General features: G+C 32.7%; 2 protein-coding genes across 2 annotated transcripts; one reads left to right on the top strand and one right to left on the bottom strand.

Annotated features, from left to right (window-relative positions):
• Nucleotides 1-4,602: 4,602 nt before the first annotated feature.
• Nucleotides 4,603-5,247, bottom strand: LOC133302474 (3'-5' exonuclease-like). The gene has a single exon (XM_061505274.1). The coding sequence runs from the start codon at nt 5,245-5,247 to the stop codon at nt 4,603-4,605; it is 645 nt and encodes a 214-aa protein (XP_061361258.1).
• Nucleotides 5,248-7,655: 2,408 nt separating this feature from the next.
• On the top strand, nt 7,656-9,338 carry LOC133283527 (uncharacterized). The gene is made up of 6 exons (XM_061496126.1): nt 7,656-7,886; nt 7,929-8,330; nt 8,398-8,504; nt 8,544-8,809; nt 8,984-9,147; nt 9,246-9,338. Exons 1-6 carry the CDS (start codon nt 7,656-7,658, stop codon nt 9,336-9,338), a joined length of 1,263 nt encoding a protein of 420 aa, XP_061352110.1.
• The last annotated feature ends 5,808 nt before the right edge of the window (nt 9,339-15,146 follow it).

The raw sequence follows: 15,146 nt of genomic DNA, 5'->3' as shown, positions 1-15,146 counted from the left end.
TTTCTGCAACAAAAATAAAAATATTAAATCCATATAAGTTACACTTTTAATCTTGATCGTTTATCTTATTTATATTTGACAGTTCTAATTTATTAGATATGAGTCATTAAATGCGAATAAATCAATGATTCATATGTGATGAAAGACTTCTTATTCTTGTACTGGTATAAGAATATCATGTCCCATAATTTCTATATGTAAATTGATGTTATTTCTATTATTTGGGGGACTAAATTGATGTCAGATTTTTATAATTGAGGAGATTTTATGTTTTTTTTTTTTGTCATTGAGGAATTTAAACGATGTTAGGTTATTTAGAGAACAAAATATATAGATCATTTTCTCCATTATTTAGGAACTAAATTCATGTCACGTATATTTCAAAGACTATTTTCCCTAACATTTTTTTGTTTGTCGTTTCTTCTTCTAATTTAAGGTTGAATACTCGAACGCCCCAAAATGTCTCTTCCTCTTCTGCACGTTAAACCACAAATATTTCCCTGTTAATTATATTCTGTGCGCTAACCTTTTAAGTACCTTATTTTTATTGGTAGACAAACTAAGCTTCATTTGCGTTTGCATGCGTGAACTTAAAGCTAAATGTTTACTTCTTAAATAATTACGGATTTAATTCAACACCATTTCATGCATCTTGGAAATCATAATTGCCTTTATTTTCATTGCAAAGATACGTTAAAATATATATATATATTTATATTTATATATATATATATATATATATATATATATATATATATATATATATATATATATAAAAGGAATAATAGATATTGGAATTCATTTCTTTTAAATCCGAGAACATAAAGATGGCTGGCTTTAAAACTGCACTAAATCCAAAAGTAATATTTAATGAGGGAAGATATTTTGACTACCAAAAGTTTTCACTACCACCTTACTACCTATCTAATCACCATTGGATTAACATTTTCTCTCTCTTCAAATTTTTTTTAACATTCTCTCTCTTTGATCCAATGGTGATTTGATAGGTAGTAAGGTGGTAGTGGACACTTTTGGTAGTCAAAATATTCCCCCTCATATTTAATATACTAATTAAATCTAACATTGTTTTTATACAAGAAAAAATGTAACATTGAATCTACTTAAACACCTCACCGCGCTGGATCAAATCTAGTTGCTTAATTAAATCTAACATTGAATCTAATAAATGAAACGTCAATTATAAGTTAACATCGACTTAATGCTGACCGCTTCAGCCAAGGAATGATCCTCTCATCCTCACGGCACGTGAAAGATGATACGATAAAGTATCGTGAAATTTTAAGCGGTGAAAATGATTTCCCCCGAGCAATAGGAGAGTTCATCAATCGATCCAAACTGTGGTGACCGAACCGAAAAATCGATAACCGAATAAATCAAAAATCGAAAAATTGAAAACCGATTAAAAATCGCAAATTTTAATTGGATTGGATCCGTATTTAGATGGGTTGATGAAAACATAGTGTTAAGGAAAAAATATTTATTTTTTTAAATTATATAACTTGTGTCATTTCATTCTCACAAAGGAGTGAGATTCACATCTTTATGTTTTTTGTTCACTCTCTCCCTCATGATCTATCTCTTTCTCTCACTTAAAATGACATAATTTTACATTCTTTAAAATAACACACACCATCCTTTAAAGTGACACACACTTTTCTCTTTTGTAAAGTGAAAAAAAAAAAAAAATTCATATTCTAACTATGTTTTAGTGGTAAGACACTAATGACACAAGTTCTGTGAACATCCACTGCGTCCATGAATCAATCTAAATACAAAATTATGTTATTAAGTGAAACAATCAATACTTGAAATTATTTTAACAAACATGATGCCTCCCTGCTCTTTTAGATCATGGGGCTGTTGTTGGGTGGGGGACGACGTGCAAATTTCCCATTTTTCCTTAAATCTAAGTTGGGGTCTTTAAAAAACACATACAAAAATTGCAGCTGTTTTTCTACATGCGATATGATGCGCAAATACAATAATTTTTTAATGAGAATGAAATACAAGTAAAGCAATATATATCAAGCAACACATTTATATTTATGTAGGTAAGAATGATAAAATTAAATTTATTCCCTTCTAATCACTTTAATCCGAGTCCCATGCATTTTCTAACTGATTTGATGACGATGAAAATATGCTTCTTTACTTATAATTTTGAGGAGACTAGGACTCTAACATTGAGAATGTGCTTTGAGAAAGATAATTGGTTAGAATAAGACTTCAAAATTAGCAATACTTTGACGGTTGTGGGTTATTCATACTTCTTAGAATTTACAGGAGCGTGAAATTTTTTTTATGCAAATGTAAATAAAAAGATACAACAATATGGTTCGAAACTCAGGATTAGTAAGTTTTCTTATTTAAAATCCCAAACCAATCAACCTAATTAAACCTTAATTAGGTAACAGAAATACAAATCCTCAAATTAACAAAATAACCTACGAATTAAGTACAACAATATTAGCCCAGCAATGGTAAACGAGCAAGCCAACAAACAGAATCAAAGAACCATGCTTGATTCAAGCTTCAATCGAACGAAGCAAAACAGAGCTACGTGAGGATTCTTCAGCTGCTACCACTAGCTTGACAATTAACAACCCAAAAGGAAGCGAGAAAACTAGGATTACGCACACAAGAACGGATTTCTTGATGAAACCCTTGTTGGGGGCAAACAAATAAATCAAGTGTAACTGATGTAAACAACTCAGAAAACAACATGAAAAAATAGCAGTAACAATAATTGGCACATAAGACTTTTAACGTGAAAAATCCAACGCAGGTGACAGAAAATAATAATAGGTATATGTTCACAATATTCTCTATGCAATAATAATCAAATAACACCGCTCTAGAGATCTCCAAATCACCATTGGATATGAAGTACTTAATGTCGCGAACACTCCCCTCAAATTTGAGCTCATTTTGACAAAGTTTCATGCATTGTGTAACATCTTTGTCTCGAGCCGGTTCAATTAATATACACATGATATTTAAACATGTATGTCTCGAGCCGGTTCAATTAATATACACATGATATTTAAACATGCATCAGCGAAAGTTTTACTTAATCTTTTAACTCGATTAGTGGAAGTACAAGCTAACTTTTTATTTTATTTTCTTTCCTTTTAATTCACATGATATATTGCAACACATACATATTTTTTTACTTGTTCATAACATACTTTTTTCCCTTCCTTTCATTCTCTAATACATCCGTGATCAATGACCATAGTCAAAGATCACACACCATCTGGATATGACCACAAGTGTCATTCCAGACGGAGTCTCAAATCAGACAGAGTTCCGTTTGTTTCTCGGATAAACAGGGACATAATCTCACTCTCATAATGTCTTGATAAGCACATGCATCATAATATATCATATATATATATATATATATATATATATATATATATATATATAATATATATCACATATGACTATAAAATCCATCCATAGGCGCATGCTATGTAGCACCGACACGACACGCGATACGTGATACGATACGACATTCTGACACATCAATCCTAAAAAAATATGCAATTCAACACGTTGGGACACGTTTTAATATTAAATAATATTTTTAATTTATATAGTGTATATTTCATTTAATATTCAACAATTGAACAAAAAATAAAGCAAAATTAATAATACCCATCAAAATATTATCTTTCAAATTTCCTTTCCAATCCAAAACCACAGAAGAAAAATTGATTCAAAGTCAGAATCCAAGGTGTTACATAAAGGGAGAAAAAAAAGAAGAAAAAAATCTGATGTAACCAATGGCAACAGCAGCAAAAAAATTCACTGACACCCAATACCAAAAATTGTAGCAGCGTTCTTAACAAAAGGCAAAAACATAAACTAAAAGAATATACTGTAAAATAAGAACATCAAGAACACAATCAAACATTATAAAAGGTGGAAGCTTTAATAAAACCATTCAGCCTTATTTTAAAAACACATTCAGCTTTAAGGCATGCATCCAATAAGGAGCATGAAGTCAGATTGCATGCATTACGATTGGGCAAAATTGCCACCCAATTCTACCCTTTTGAGAGGGTTATGTTAATAAGAAATTCTGGTCTTTAATTTAGTTTAAATCAGCCAACTCAACTTCACTCTTCCACCTTCAAGCGCTGTATGAGTAGAGGAACACTCAACCATTTCATCTCCCGTATATCTTTGGTGCTACTGTAGTATGTACTCCTTTACTAAAAGTAGAAAATGATGATGGTTTTGGAGAAAATAACCATACAAAGAATAGTAAAATAGTAAAGAAAATATATTATATTTTCTAAATTGAATAAATGATGTACTTGAGTCTTTAGTACTACAGTAGTACCGAAGATATTTCCCTCCCCCTGTACAACTACAACCTTAAGTGATTAGGGAACCCTCAGAAAGAAAAACAAGACTTTGCATCTCTTTCCCTCACTCAACAGTTTAGAGTACTCATAGCAAATTAGAGATATATAACAATAAAGATTAGAAGAACGACCCCAACCATGTCAACAACCCACTCTATAAGCCTAACATAAAATTAAGCATAATTGGAAACCAACCACACACAAATCAGGGTGAGAATAGAATCCCATTAGTACTCAAAACACGTCCAATCTCAAAGGAGACAAAGGCATCAATGCAGGCATATTCGACCTGCTCCTCAGTGAGAAATAGTTTGTCCCACTTACTCCTCGATATCCTTTTGGGCTTCTCAACCTCCTTTTCCAAAACGCGTAGAGCCAACGTCTTGAGCCCAGCCCTCTTCAATTCAGGGTCATCCAACATGTCCGCAGCAAGGGTTCCAAGTTCAACCAAGTTGTTCACGTGCAGCGAATAGTCTTCGAGAAGCTTCTCAGCGTCCTCCTCAATCCCAACGCCCACGAACGTGATATTGACGTTGCCGAGAAATGACACAAGCGAGTTGGGTATGTACGGCGCGTGGAGGATCTGGAAGATCAAGCAGCGGCGCCCCACGCAGAGTTGGAGTGTGGCCACGGGGTTCTTCATGTTGCGGTGGGTGTTGGGGCGCCACTCGACGTCCAAGCCTACTATGAGACGGTGGCGCAGGAGGTGGTTGCTGTGGAGACGGCGGATTTCTGAAAGCCAAGAGTCGACCATGGAGGGGACGGAGGTGAGGAGGGTGTGGATGGTGGCGGAGTGAAAGTTTACGTCGTAGAGGCTGTGGTCATCGTTGTCGGAGTTATAGTTTCGCATGCTGATGGGAACGTCGTTCTAGTCTACGAAGTTATGTGAATTCTAGATTGAGAAGAGTGGATATAGAGTGGTTTTTTTATTTTGGAATTGAAAGTGAAAACACCGAATATATATAAGATGCAAAAAATGTTTCTGCCCTCTGGAAAAAAAAAAAAATTATCTCACATGCCTCCGTATAAAAGTGAGTGAATTTTATTATAAAAATAAATAAATAGAATTCACTCACTTTTGTGTAAGTGTAGTAGATAAATTTTTCTGCAACAAAAATAAAAATATTAAATTCATATAAGTTACACTTTTAATCTTGATCGCTTATCTTATTTATATTTGACAGTTCTAATTTATTAGATATATGAGTGATTAAATGTGAATAAATCAATGATTCATATTTGATGAAAGAATTCTTATTCTTTTACCAGTACAAGAATATCACGTCCCATAATTTCTATATGTAAATTGATGTTATTTCTATTATTTGGGGGACTAAATTGATGTCAGATTTTTATAATTGAGGAGATTTTATGTTTTTTTTTTTCATTGAGGAATTTAAACGATGTTAGGTTATTTAGAGAACAAAATATATAGATCATTTTCTCCATTATTTAGGAACTAAATTCATGTCACGTATATTTCAAAGACTATTTTCCCTAACATTTTTTTGTTTGTCGTTTCTTCTTCTAATTTAAGGTTGAATACTCGAACGCCCCAAAATGTCTCTTCCTCTTCTGCACGTTAAACCACAAATATTTCCCTGTTAATTATATTCTGTGCGCTAACCTTTTAAGTACCTTATTTTTATTGGTAGACAAACTAAGCTTCCTTTGCGTTTGCATGGGTGAACTTAAAGCTAAATGTTTACTTCTTAATTAATTACGGATTTAATTCAACACCATTTCATGCATCTTGGAAATCATAATTGCCTTTATTTTCAATGCAAAGATAGTTAAAATATATATATATATATATATATATATATATATTTAAAAGGAATAATAGATATTGGAATTCATTTCTTTTAAATCCGAGAACATAAAGATGGCTGGCTTTAAAACTGCACTAAATCTAAAAGTAATATTTAATATACTAATTAAATCTAACATTGTTTTTATACAAGAAAAAATGTAACATTGAATCTACTTAAACACCTCACCGCGCTGGATCAAATCTAGTTGCTTAATTAAATCTAACATTGAATCTAATAAATGAAACGTCAATTATAAGTTAACATCGACTTAATGCTGACCGCTTCAGCCAAGGAATGATCCTCTCATCCTCACGGCACGTGAAAGATTTTTTATTTATTTTTTTGTCTCTTTCTTCTTGTGAGATATATAGTCCCACATTGATTGGATAGACAACTAATATGGCCTTGGGCACTCCCACCCCTTGATCTAGCTTTTGATGTGGTGTATCCCAAGGTTCTTTACATGGTATCAGAGCTTTACCGTCCCCCGCTTTAAAAAGTGGAATTAAAATAAAAAAAAGCACAAAAAGGTAAACCAAAAATCCTGTGCAATTTCCACGCTTCTAGCCTAAAGGGCTCTTGCGTGAGGGAGGGGGCGTGTGTTGAGATATTTAGTCCCACATTGATTGGATGGGCAACTAATATGGCCTTTATAAGACCTTGGGCACTCTCACCCCTTGAGCTAGCTTTTGAGGTGGTGTATCTCAAGGTTCTTTACATTCTTTTTTTATATTCAGGAAACAAGAAATTTTGATACGATAAAGTATCGTGAAATTTTAAGAGGTGAAAATGTTTTTCGCCCGAGCAATAGCAATTGTAACGTTAAGCCATAAAGTATCCCATTATATTTTGCACATGAAAAAATATTAGCTACCTCGAGTACGATGAATGGCGAGAGTCCAAACATTGCAGGAGGGGAAGAGACAGTTTAAGGCTTGAGATTTTCAAGAATTCGAAGAAGAAACGGCAAAAAGTAAAATATCAGGGAAACTAACAAGGTAAAGGATATATACGTATCTTTACACAGTAATATTAAATTTCTATCATATTAATTAAGGAAAATATTATTTTCTCTGATGTTCTTTCATTTCAATTTTTATATTTTTTTTTTCTTGTAATGGTGAGATCTATTTATTTTCTCTTTACAAATAAAATAACTATTTTATGTAAAATGAAATTAATAAAACCCATTAATTAATTATTAAAATACTTTTTAACTATAAAATTGCATATTTAACTATAAAATTGCATAAAAGAAATTATCAAAGCTGTCACTATCCTTCGAAAGTTTTCGAGGAACGTTATTAAAGTATCTTTTCTTAAAAATTTATTTTAAGAAATATAAAAATATGTCGATCAAAATGCCCTTTATAAGTAGATTTTGGCACAAGGTTTCTATCATTCTATGATTACCCAGTGACTAGGTGTTCTGCGGTTGCTAGCCATGGCTGAGTCTACAATTCCATCAAATGAACAAGTTGTCAAAGTTCCCCTGAAAGTTTTGGTGGACAAAGGCAAAAACAAAGTGGTGTTTGCTGAGGCAGGGAAGGATTTTGTTGACGCTCTCTTTAGCTTCTTAACATTGCCTTTAGGGACTATTGTTAGACTCATTCGTAAGGAGTCAAATATTCAACAAGTGAGAGTTGGCAGCCTCAGCTCACTGTATGAAAGTGTGGCAAATCTTGAAGAAAAGCATCTATGTACACCTACCTGCAAGGAAATGCTTTTGCAGCCAAGGAACTCAATGGAAGCTTATTGCCAACAGCTGAAACTGAACATCGATGACACGGAACCCATGAATTATTTCCTTTGCGAGGACTGGTCTTGTTATATAAATGAAAGGGGGAGCCTTTTGAGCACTTTCGGGAATCAAAGATGCCATTGTGGAAAAATAATGAACAAAGTAGTATCCCCAGAAAATTTGACTCTGGGAAATGGCTTTGTTAAGGAAACTGCTACTTTTATCGTTTGTGACGATCTTTATGTCGTCCCTAATGTTCTTGGAACCAGTGTAGGTCTGCTTCAGAAGCTTGGAATTGATGACATGGAAGCTCTCGAGGAACAAACTGTAGATATTAGCAATAATGAGGTGTATTTTCTCAGCTTGTATATCATCTTTGCAGTTGAAGGTATATTACTTAATTTTCTATTTCTCTCATTGATTAGTTCATCTTTGATTTGTGTAGATGGTGGATCTGCTCAAGTTTTCATTATTCTCAGAGACCCCTCTGACTGACTTTATCTTAAAGAAGAAACAACCCCTTGATAATTTTGACAGAGGAAACCAATCCCAGTTTGAGATTGGTGAGGTCTCATCTGATGATGAGGGTAGACAGATGGTTGTGAAATTACTGGTACAAAAATCAAACAGTAAGATTCTGTTTGCTGAAGCAGAGGAAAATTTTGTTGACTTTCTTTTCAGTTTTCTAACTTTTCCCTTGGGAGTAGTGTTGCATATGCTTAGAGGATTTTCTTCTTTGAGCTGCGTTGATAAATTATACAAGAGCATGACTGAATTGAGTTCAGACAGATATTTAAGCTCACAGGGACTCAAAGACAAACTAGTTAAACCTCAATGTGCCCCGCAATTTAAGCTCAGCAACCATATCTTACCAATTGACGATGCATGTTTGCCTAAATATTATTGTTATACTCACTCTAAAAAGGAATGGATCCATGGGACTCGAATTTCAACTTCACCCAAGCCTGTTCATTTTGGTGGTGAGAAGAATGCACCCTTGAATTATGTTGATCCTAAGTCCTCTACCGGAGGGTCATCAAGTTGTGCAGGATTTGCCAAAGGACCATCGATGTACATGGTGACAGATGACTTGGTTGTGTCTCCAATGTCATCCATTTCTGGGGTTTCATGTCTAAGATCAAAAGTCCCTCTCTTTGATTTGGAGGAAAGGGTCATTACTATTCGTCTGAATGAGGTAAGGCAATGTGTGAAACTTCTTTAAGCTTAGACATTCATCGCATAATACTATTATCTGTATCCAATTACATTATAATTATTGATTTTTTGATGCAGGGTCTCAGCATACTAAAAGCTTCATTGACTTCAACGTCTGCTTTGACAAATGGTCTTCATCAATTTCTGAAAATCATTAAGGAGGAGAATTGATGAGTTATTTCCATTTTGTCTAAAATTATAGAAATCGTGGCTGGAGAATATTTCATCATACATTTTGTGGCGTAAAACATTCTGAATGCGCACTAGTTGTTTTCACTTCTTTTATCAATAATTGCTCTATTTCGAATATTTTTGGGAAATATCTCTTTTTATAAATGCTCACGATTATGGTGGATACCATTAGGGGCTGTTTAATTTTTTTGGAATGATAGAAAAGTGAAAGGGGGATTTTTATATATCCATGTTTGGTAAGAGTTTTTACACAATTTACCCAGTCATCTAATTTACCAGGATTTCAAGTTATGTACAATTTCTGAGTGATTTTCCCTTTTCAAAATACCTCCAAAAGGGTGTTATTTTTGGTTTACCGAATGTAGGGATTTGGACACCAAATTTTTTTGGACAAATGTGCCCTTCTTCATATCGTTATCTTTGTTTCTTCTCTACAGAACAATCTGGTTGTCTTCATTTCTCTCTACAGAACCCATCTGTAGGAAAGTGGGAAGGGGGTGTCTCGTGTCTGAATTTTTTTTTCTTTTGTTTTTGTTATTCTCAAACAGATTACAGTGATGACCACTAAAAATTGAAGCTCAACCATCATGTGTTTCTCTGTGAAAACACGAAATTCATTATTATTTTTTCAAAAAAATAAAATAAAGTGAAAGTGGGGTTATTTTGGTAAAATAACCTCACATTCCCATTAATATTTCACAATCAACCAAATAAAGACTCAGTAAACTTAACCAAAAGATCTCAGTAATATTTTCGCATACCAAACAGCTTTTTTATAACATTCCCAGATAATTCACTTTCCTATCATATTCATGGTAATTATGATTCCCAGATATCAAAAAATTTCTACTCTACCAAACGCCCCCGGAGTCGAATAAAATATTTGTAAGCCATTCAGGAGAAAGGTTATAGCCGGGTGATAGGTTAAACATAGAGGGAACCGTCATTCTGGGGTAAAAAATATGAGGCTATATATGGGATATCGATGTTGAGAAATATGATAATGTTTCGTATACTATGTATGCTCTGTAGAAGTGTTCAAATACAAAATGCATACCAGGAGCGATATTTTTTCTTAATTTCATTGATATAATAAACGATAACCGTTTGGAAATTTCTTAATTTTATTTATATAATATAAAACTTATAATATTTGCTAACCATATATTGTGGGTATCAATAATCAAATATTATTAATAATTAGTAGTTATTTAGAAAAAAAAATTCCATGAAGGTATTTTTGTTTTTTGAGATAAAATTTTATAATCTGTAAATAAATTTATATCATCTTTCTTAACAATTTTAACCTTATATATCCTTATGGTTAAATTTTTTTTTTAACTTGTCCTCTTATCATTAATTTTCACTATCTTTTTATTTTTATTTTTGTTAGGGTACTGATAAATAAGTATTTGGTTGTGTCCTATTTATTTAAAATATAAATATCGACCTTGCTTTATTAATATTTTAATTAAGTGAGAAATGTGAAATTATATTGACAATTATTGGTAAGAGGTATGGATTGTTACCTACTTACCTTTTTAAAAAAAATAGTGTTGGAAAACCTTCATATATTACATAATTAAGGAAAGTAGTCAATATTTTGTCAAAATTCGGTTAGATTCGAGTAGGGAAGGAATATGTTTAATACCTTGACAAAAATTGGGGTTGGGCAGGTTTACCTACATTCATATATGGTTTTGATGTTTGTTAGGAGATAAAACTATCTTTCGCACATAAAAGTGTATGAGACTCATATGAGATCATGTGAAAAGAAAAGAAAAGAAAAAAGGAAACATGAACCTCACACACTTTTATATGTGTAGAAGATAATTACAAAAAACAATAAACCCTCCATAAATAGATCGAAAATATCAACTCATCAACTTATCTTATTTTATGCTGGATTGAGATTCAAGTTAGGGCTTGTATTTTGTTTTTTTTAAATAGTAGAATAGTTAATGAAATAAGTATTTTCTGTGTTTTTTAAGTTAAAAATCTAAATAGAAAATAGAAAAAAATGACATATATTATTTAAATTTTATTCTAAAAATTAAAAAAGTAAATATAATTTTTAAAACTATTTTGTAAAATAAGAAGCATCATCAAACAGAATTTTTTTTTTTAAATTAAAAAATTATTTTTGAAAACAAAATTAAAATAGACCTAAGATTTTTAATCAAACAATGTAATCTAAAGCTATTCAACACTCTACTGTTAAACATGAAATTTTATATATACAAAAATTAATAATAATGTAATCAACTGTTCAACCCGTCGTGTGACTGACCCATTTGATTGTTTTTATAAAAGCAGTCCCATTCACTAAATTTGAAGTATTAAACCGGTTAACCCGGGTCCAACTCGTTTCACCAATTTTAAATTCGATGAAATGAAAATAAAAAACTATTAGGGATATACCTCACCTCCCTCTACTACTAATCTTATGTATTAAATGAAAAGGAAAAGTAAATACTTCAACGATTCCAATTCCCTAATCCGTATACAATTTGTGTAACTCTCCATTTCAAAATATATATTAAGATTTAAATAGATTTATTAAATTATTTGCCATTAAATGTTTTACTTAATTACTATGTATTTAAAATTGTACATAAATTTTAAAATTTTGGTTCATAAAATTTGATATCATTTTAATAAATATAGTATTATATGTGTGGAATCTCTTCATTTCTTATGGCTCATTTGGTGGACATAATATGATAGGAAATAATAGAACAAGGAAAAGAGTAGAAAGTAATGAATATGATAAACTCATATCCTATGTGCATAGATAGGTAGCTTGATATGATAATATCATATACAGTGTTTCAGGAAAATTATATAATATCATGATATGATATAAATAGATAAAATACTCTTTTTAAACGTAATTTATATAATTTTTTTAAAACTTATTTTTAAATTATTATTTTTTTACTTATTTACACATTAGTTCTTATTTTAATTTATTAAAAAATTTAAAAATTATTTTTAAATAGAATATAATGAAATACATAAATAACCTAAAAAAATTATATCCTCATCAAATAAATTTTAAATAATTATATTTTAAATTGATTGTCAATATTGACAGTCGGTGGCTAGCGATAGTGGCTGATGCATTGCGTGGCCAATTGAAGTGGTGGCAGTTGTGGGGGCTGGTGACAATGAGTGGTGGTGATGACACTAGCCAATGGTGGTGGTTTGGGGGTGATGGCAATGGCAAATGTCGACAACGTTGATGGTGGTGGTGACTGATGGTGGTTGATGCGGTGGTGGTAGTTGCACCAATGACCAATGGAAATTGTGGGGTTGATCAATAGTGGTGGTCGTGGTGGTGATAATGGTGGTGCATGGATGGTTGATTGCAATGGAGGTGGCAGTAATGAGTGGTAGATGTCGTTGGTGGCCGGTGGCGGCGGCTAGTCAGTGGCAAAGGCTAACCGTCACATACCCAACAAAATTTATATGAGAAGAGCATAAGATTATATTTGGGATGAGAGGGATGTGATGTTTGCTTTTCTATCATATCCATTCCTTACCTGAGTTTGCTCTTAGGATAACTTATCATACTGTTGACAAGATAAAATAAGATCGCATGACAAACTTATTATTAGTTCACCAAACAATGGATAAAAGTATAATATCATTAATATGATAGTTTATTCTATTTGTCCTCTATATTTAAGCACTAAACGAGCCCATAATTAACTAAATAAACTCGATCCTCCTCTGCCTTGGGTTTCTCTATTGTATGCTTAAGAAAAATATCCTTGCATAATATATATATATATATATATATATATATATATATATATATATATATATATATATATATATATATATGGACTTTAAATTTTTGCAGCAGCTGTGGTAGAGCAAAAGTGTCCGCCACATACACAAAAAATGGGACCCGCTAATATAAAAAAAGAAAGGAGCACACTATGTACTACCAGTAGTAAATTATAACAACTCGTATTTCTAATTGTATAATTATATATGAAAATACAGATTAAGGGGTAGGATTAGTGAAAATCCTGAAATTGGAGTCAAAATACGTAAAACGGCAAAATGATAATTTACCAAACACGTAACCCTAGGCAAGAAAAATTGAGTAGAAGGTCTCAAATGGTAAAAATAATGCTGGAAATGGATTCATAACGAAAAATCGAGAGGATAGACAAGTTTTGAAAAAATTGATGAATAGTGATTTTACCGGTGTAGAATACTGCAGTATAATTGTATCGATAAGCGTGAAAATATGATCAGTATTTCTAGGATGTAAAAATATGACGTGAATGAGAAAAATACGTAGGTTATGAATTTGTGGGTTACATTGGGTGATTTAAGGAAGTTAAATGATGTGTTAGGCCCGCTTAAGTGACTTAAGTGGGTGAAAAGCCAAATGACACTCAAAAATATGATTTTCTCTCTCCTCTCTTCCTCTCCAACCCGTGGAGCTTCACCATTGAAGGGTTTTTTTGTTTTGAAACTTTTATCCAACCAAAACATCATCAAATCCTCTCCAAAAGCCAAAGTGTTGCACATCAAAGTTCAAGTAAATGGCATTCTAAACCCAACCATACCACTCTCCACTCTTGAAACTCATTATTTTGGGAGAAAATCATCACCCTCTTCCACGAAAATTTGGAGAAAAATAAGTGTTCTTGGAGTTGTTGCTCAAGCCATTGCTTGGGTATTGTGTGGAGGAGCCATTGGCCTTGATTCTTGGTGAGTAGCTCTACTTGTAGGTGTTTAATTTGGTAGATTTAAAATTGATGACCTAAAGCATGTGTATATGGATTGATGTAGTTAGAGAGCTCAAATTGAAAATGTATATTAGACAAAAGTGACTTAGAATGATGTGTTAGAGTGATTAAACTCATAAAAATTATTGGTGAAATTGTTGGATAACTTAGAAAATTTTGTGATTATACTTTGTGAAATTGGTATGTTGTGTAATTGCGTAAATTGAGTTGTGGAGTAATTGTATGAATTGAATATAGGTTATATGAGGTGCTTGAAGGATGGAATTGGATTGAATACTCCTAGGTTGATGGGCATGAGCAATTAGACCTATTGAGGTCATGAATTATTTGGTGATGTAAAAATAGTATAATTGATGTTATATGATTGTGGATGGTGTTTATATGGATGGTAGGTGGGTGTGATGTTGTGGAATGGAAGGAAGAATTTGGTATATATATGTATGTGTGGAAAATTGACCTATAGGAATGATTAAGGGGAAATAAATGTAAAATAGCCCTTTTGGCCTAAGTGAATAGGTTTGTGAATTAGTATTTTGAAAGTGAATTTATTTGCATTAAAATTGTATTGATGATCATTGTTGTTTGATCGTTATAGGTTGCCTCTCACGGACGCAATAAAAACGGATTAAGCTTGGAGCTTACGTTGAAGAGCATTGTCTTCGGAGTTAAGGTAAACTCTTGGTACTTGGGTTTTATTCCTTGTGTGTTCCGCCACACCTAGTGGAAGGTCGTGGTTTGGATTTTGTGCTCTTTGACGTTGTATGAATTGTATGTTCATGCATCATTGCTTGATTGTGTGACATGCTTAGAGCATGTTGTGTGACATATCTGTGATCTTTGGCCAGTAGATGTGTGTGGTGGGACTTCCGCTGGAGTTATCCCTTTGGGAGATTTCGGTCGGGTTTTGCCGTGGGGCCGACTCTGGGAGCGGTACCAGGATGATCCAAACGTGAGACTTCCGCTGGATAGGTCTCTTGAGGAGTTCCAGTTGGATTTTGCCATGGGGTCGTCTTGT

The sequence above is a fragment of the Gastrolobium bilobum genome, unplaced genomic scaffold (genome assembly GCF_033153095.1).
Source record: "Gastrolobium bilobum isolate Gb01-03AN ecotype WA unplaced genomic scaffold, APGP_CSIRO_Gbil_v1 utg79669, whole genome shotgun sequence".
Classification (NCBI taxonomy): Eukaryota; Viridiplantae; Streptophyta; class Magnoliopsida; order Fabales; family Fabaceae; genus Gastrolobium; species Gastrolobium bilobum.
The sequence above is the reverse complement of the archived record's forward strand: the minus strand, read 5'-3'. Positions and strand labels throughout refer to the sequence as shown.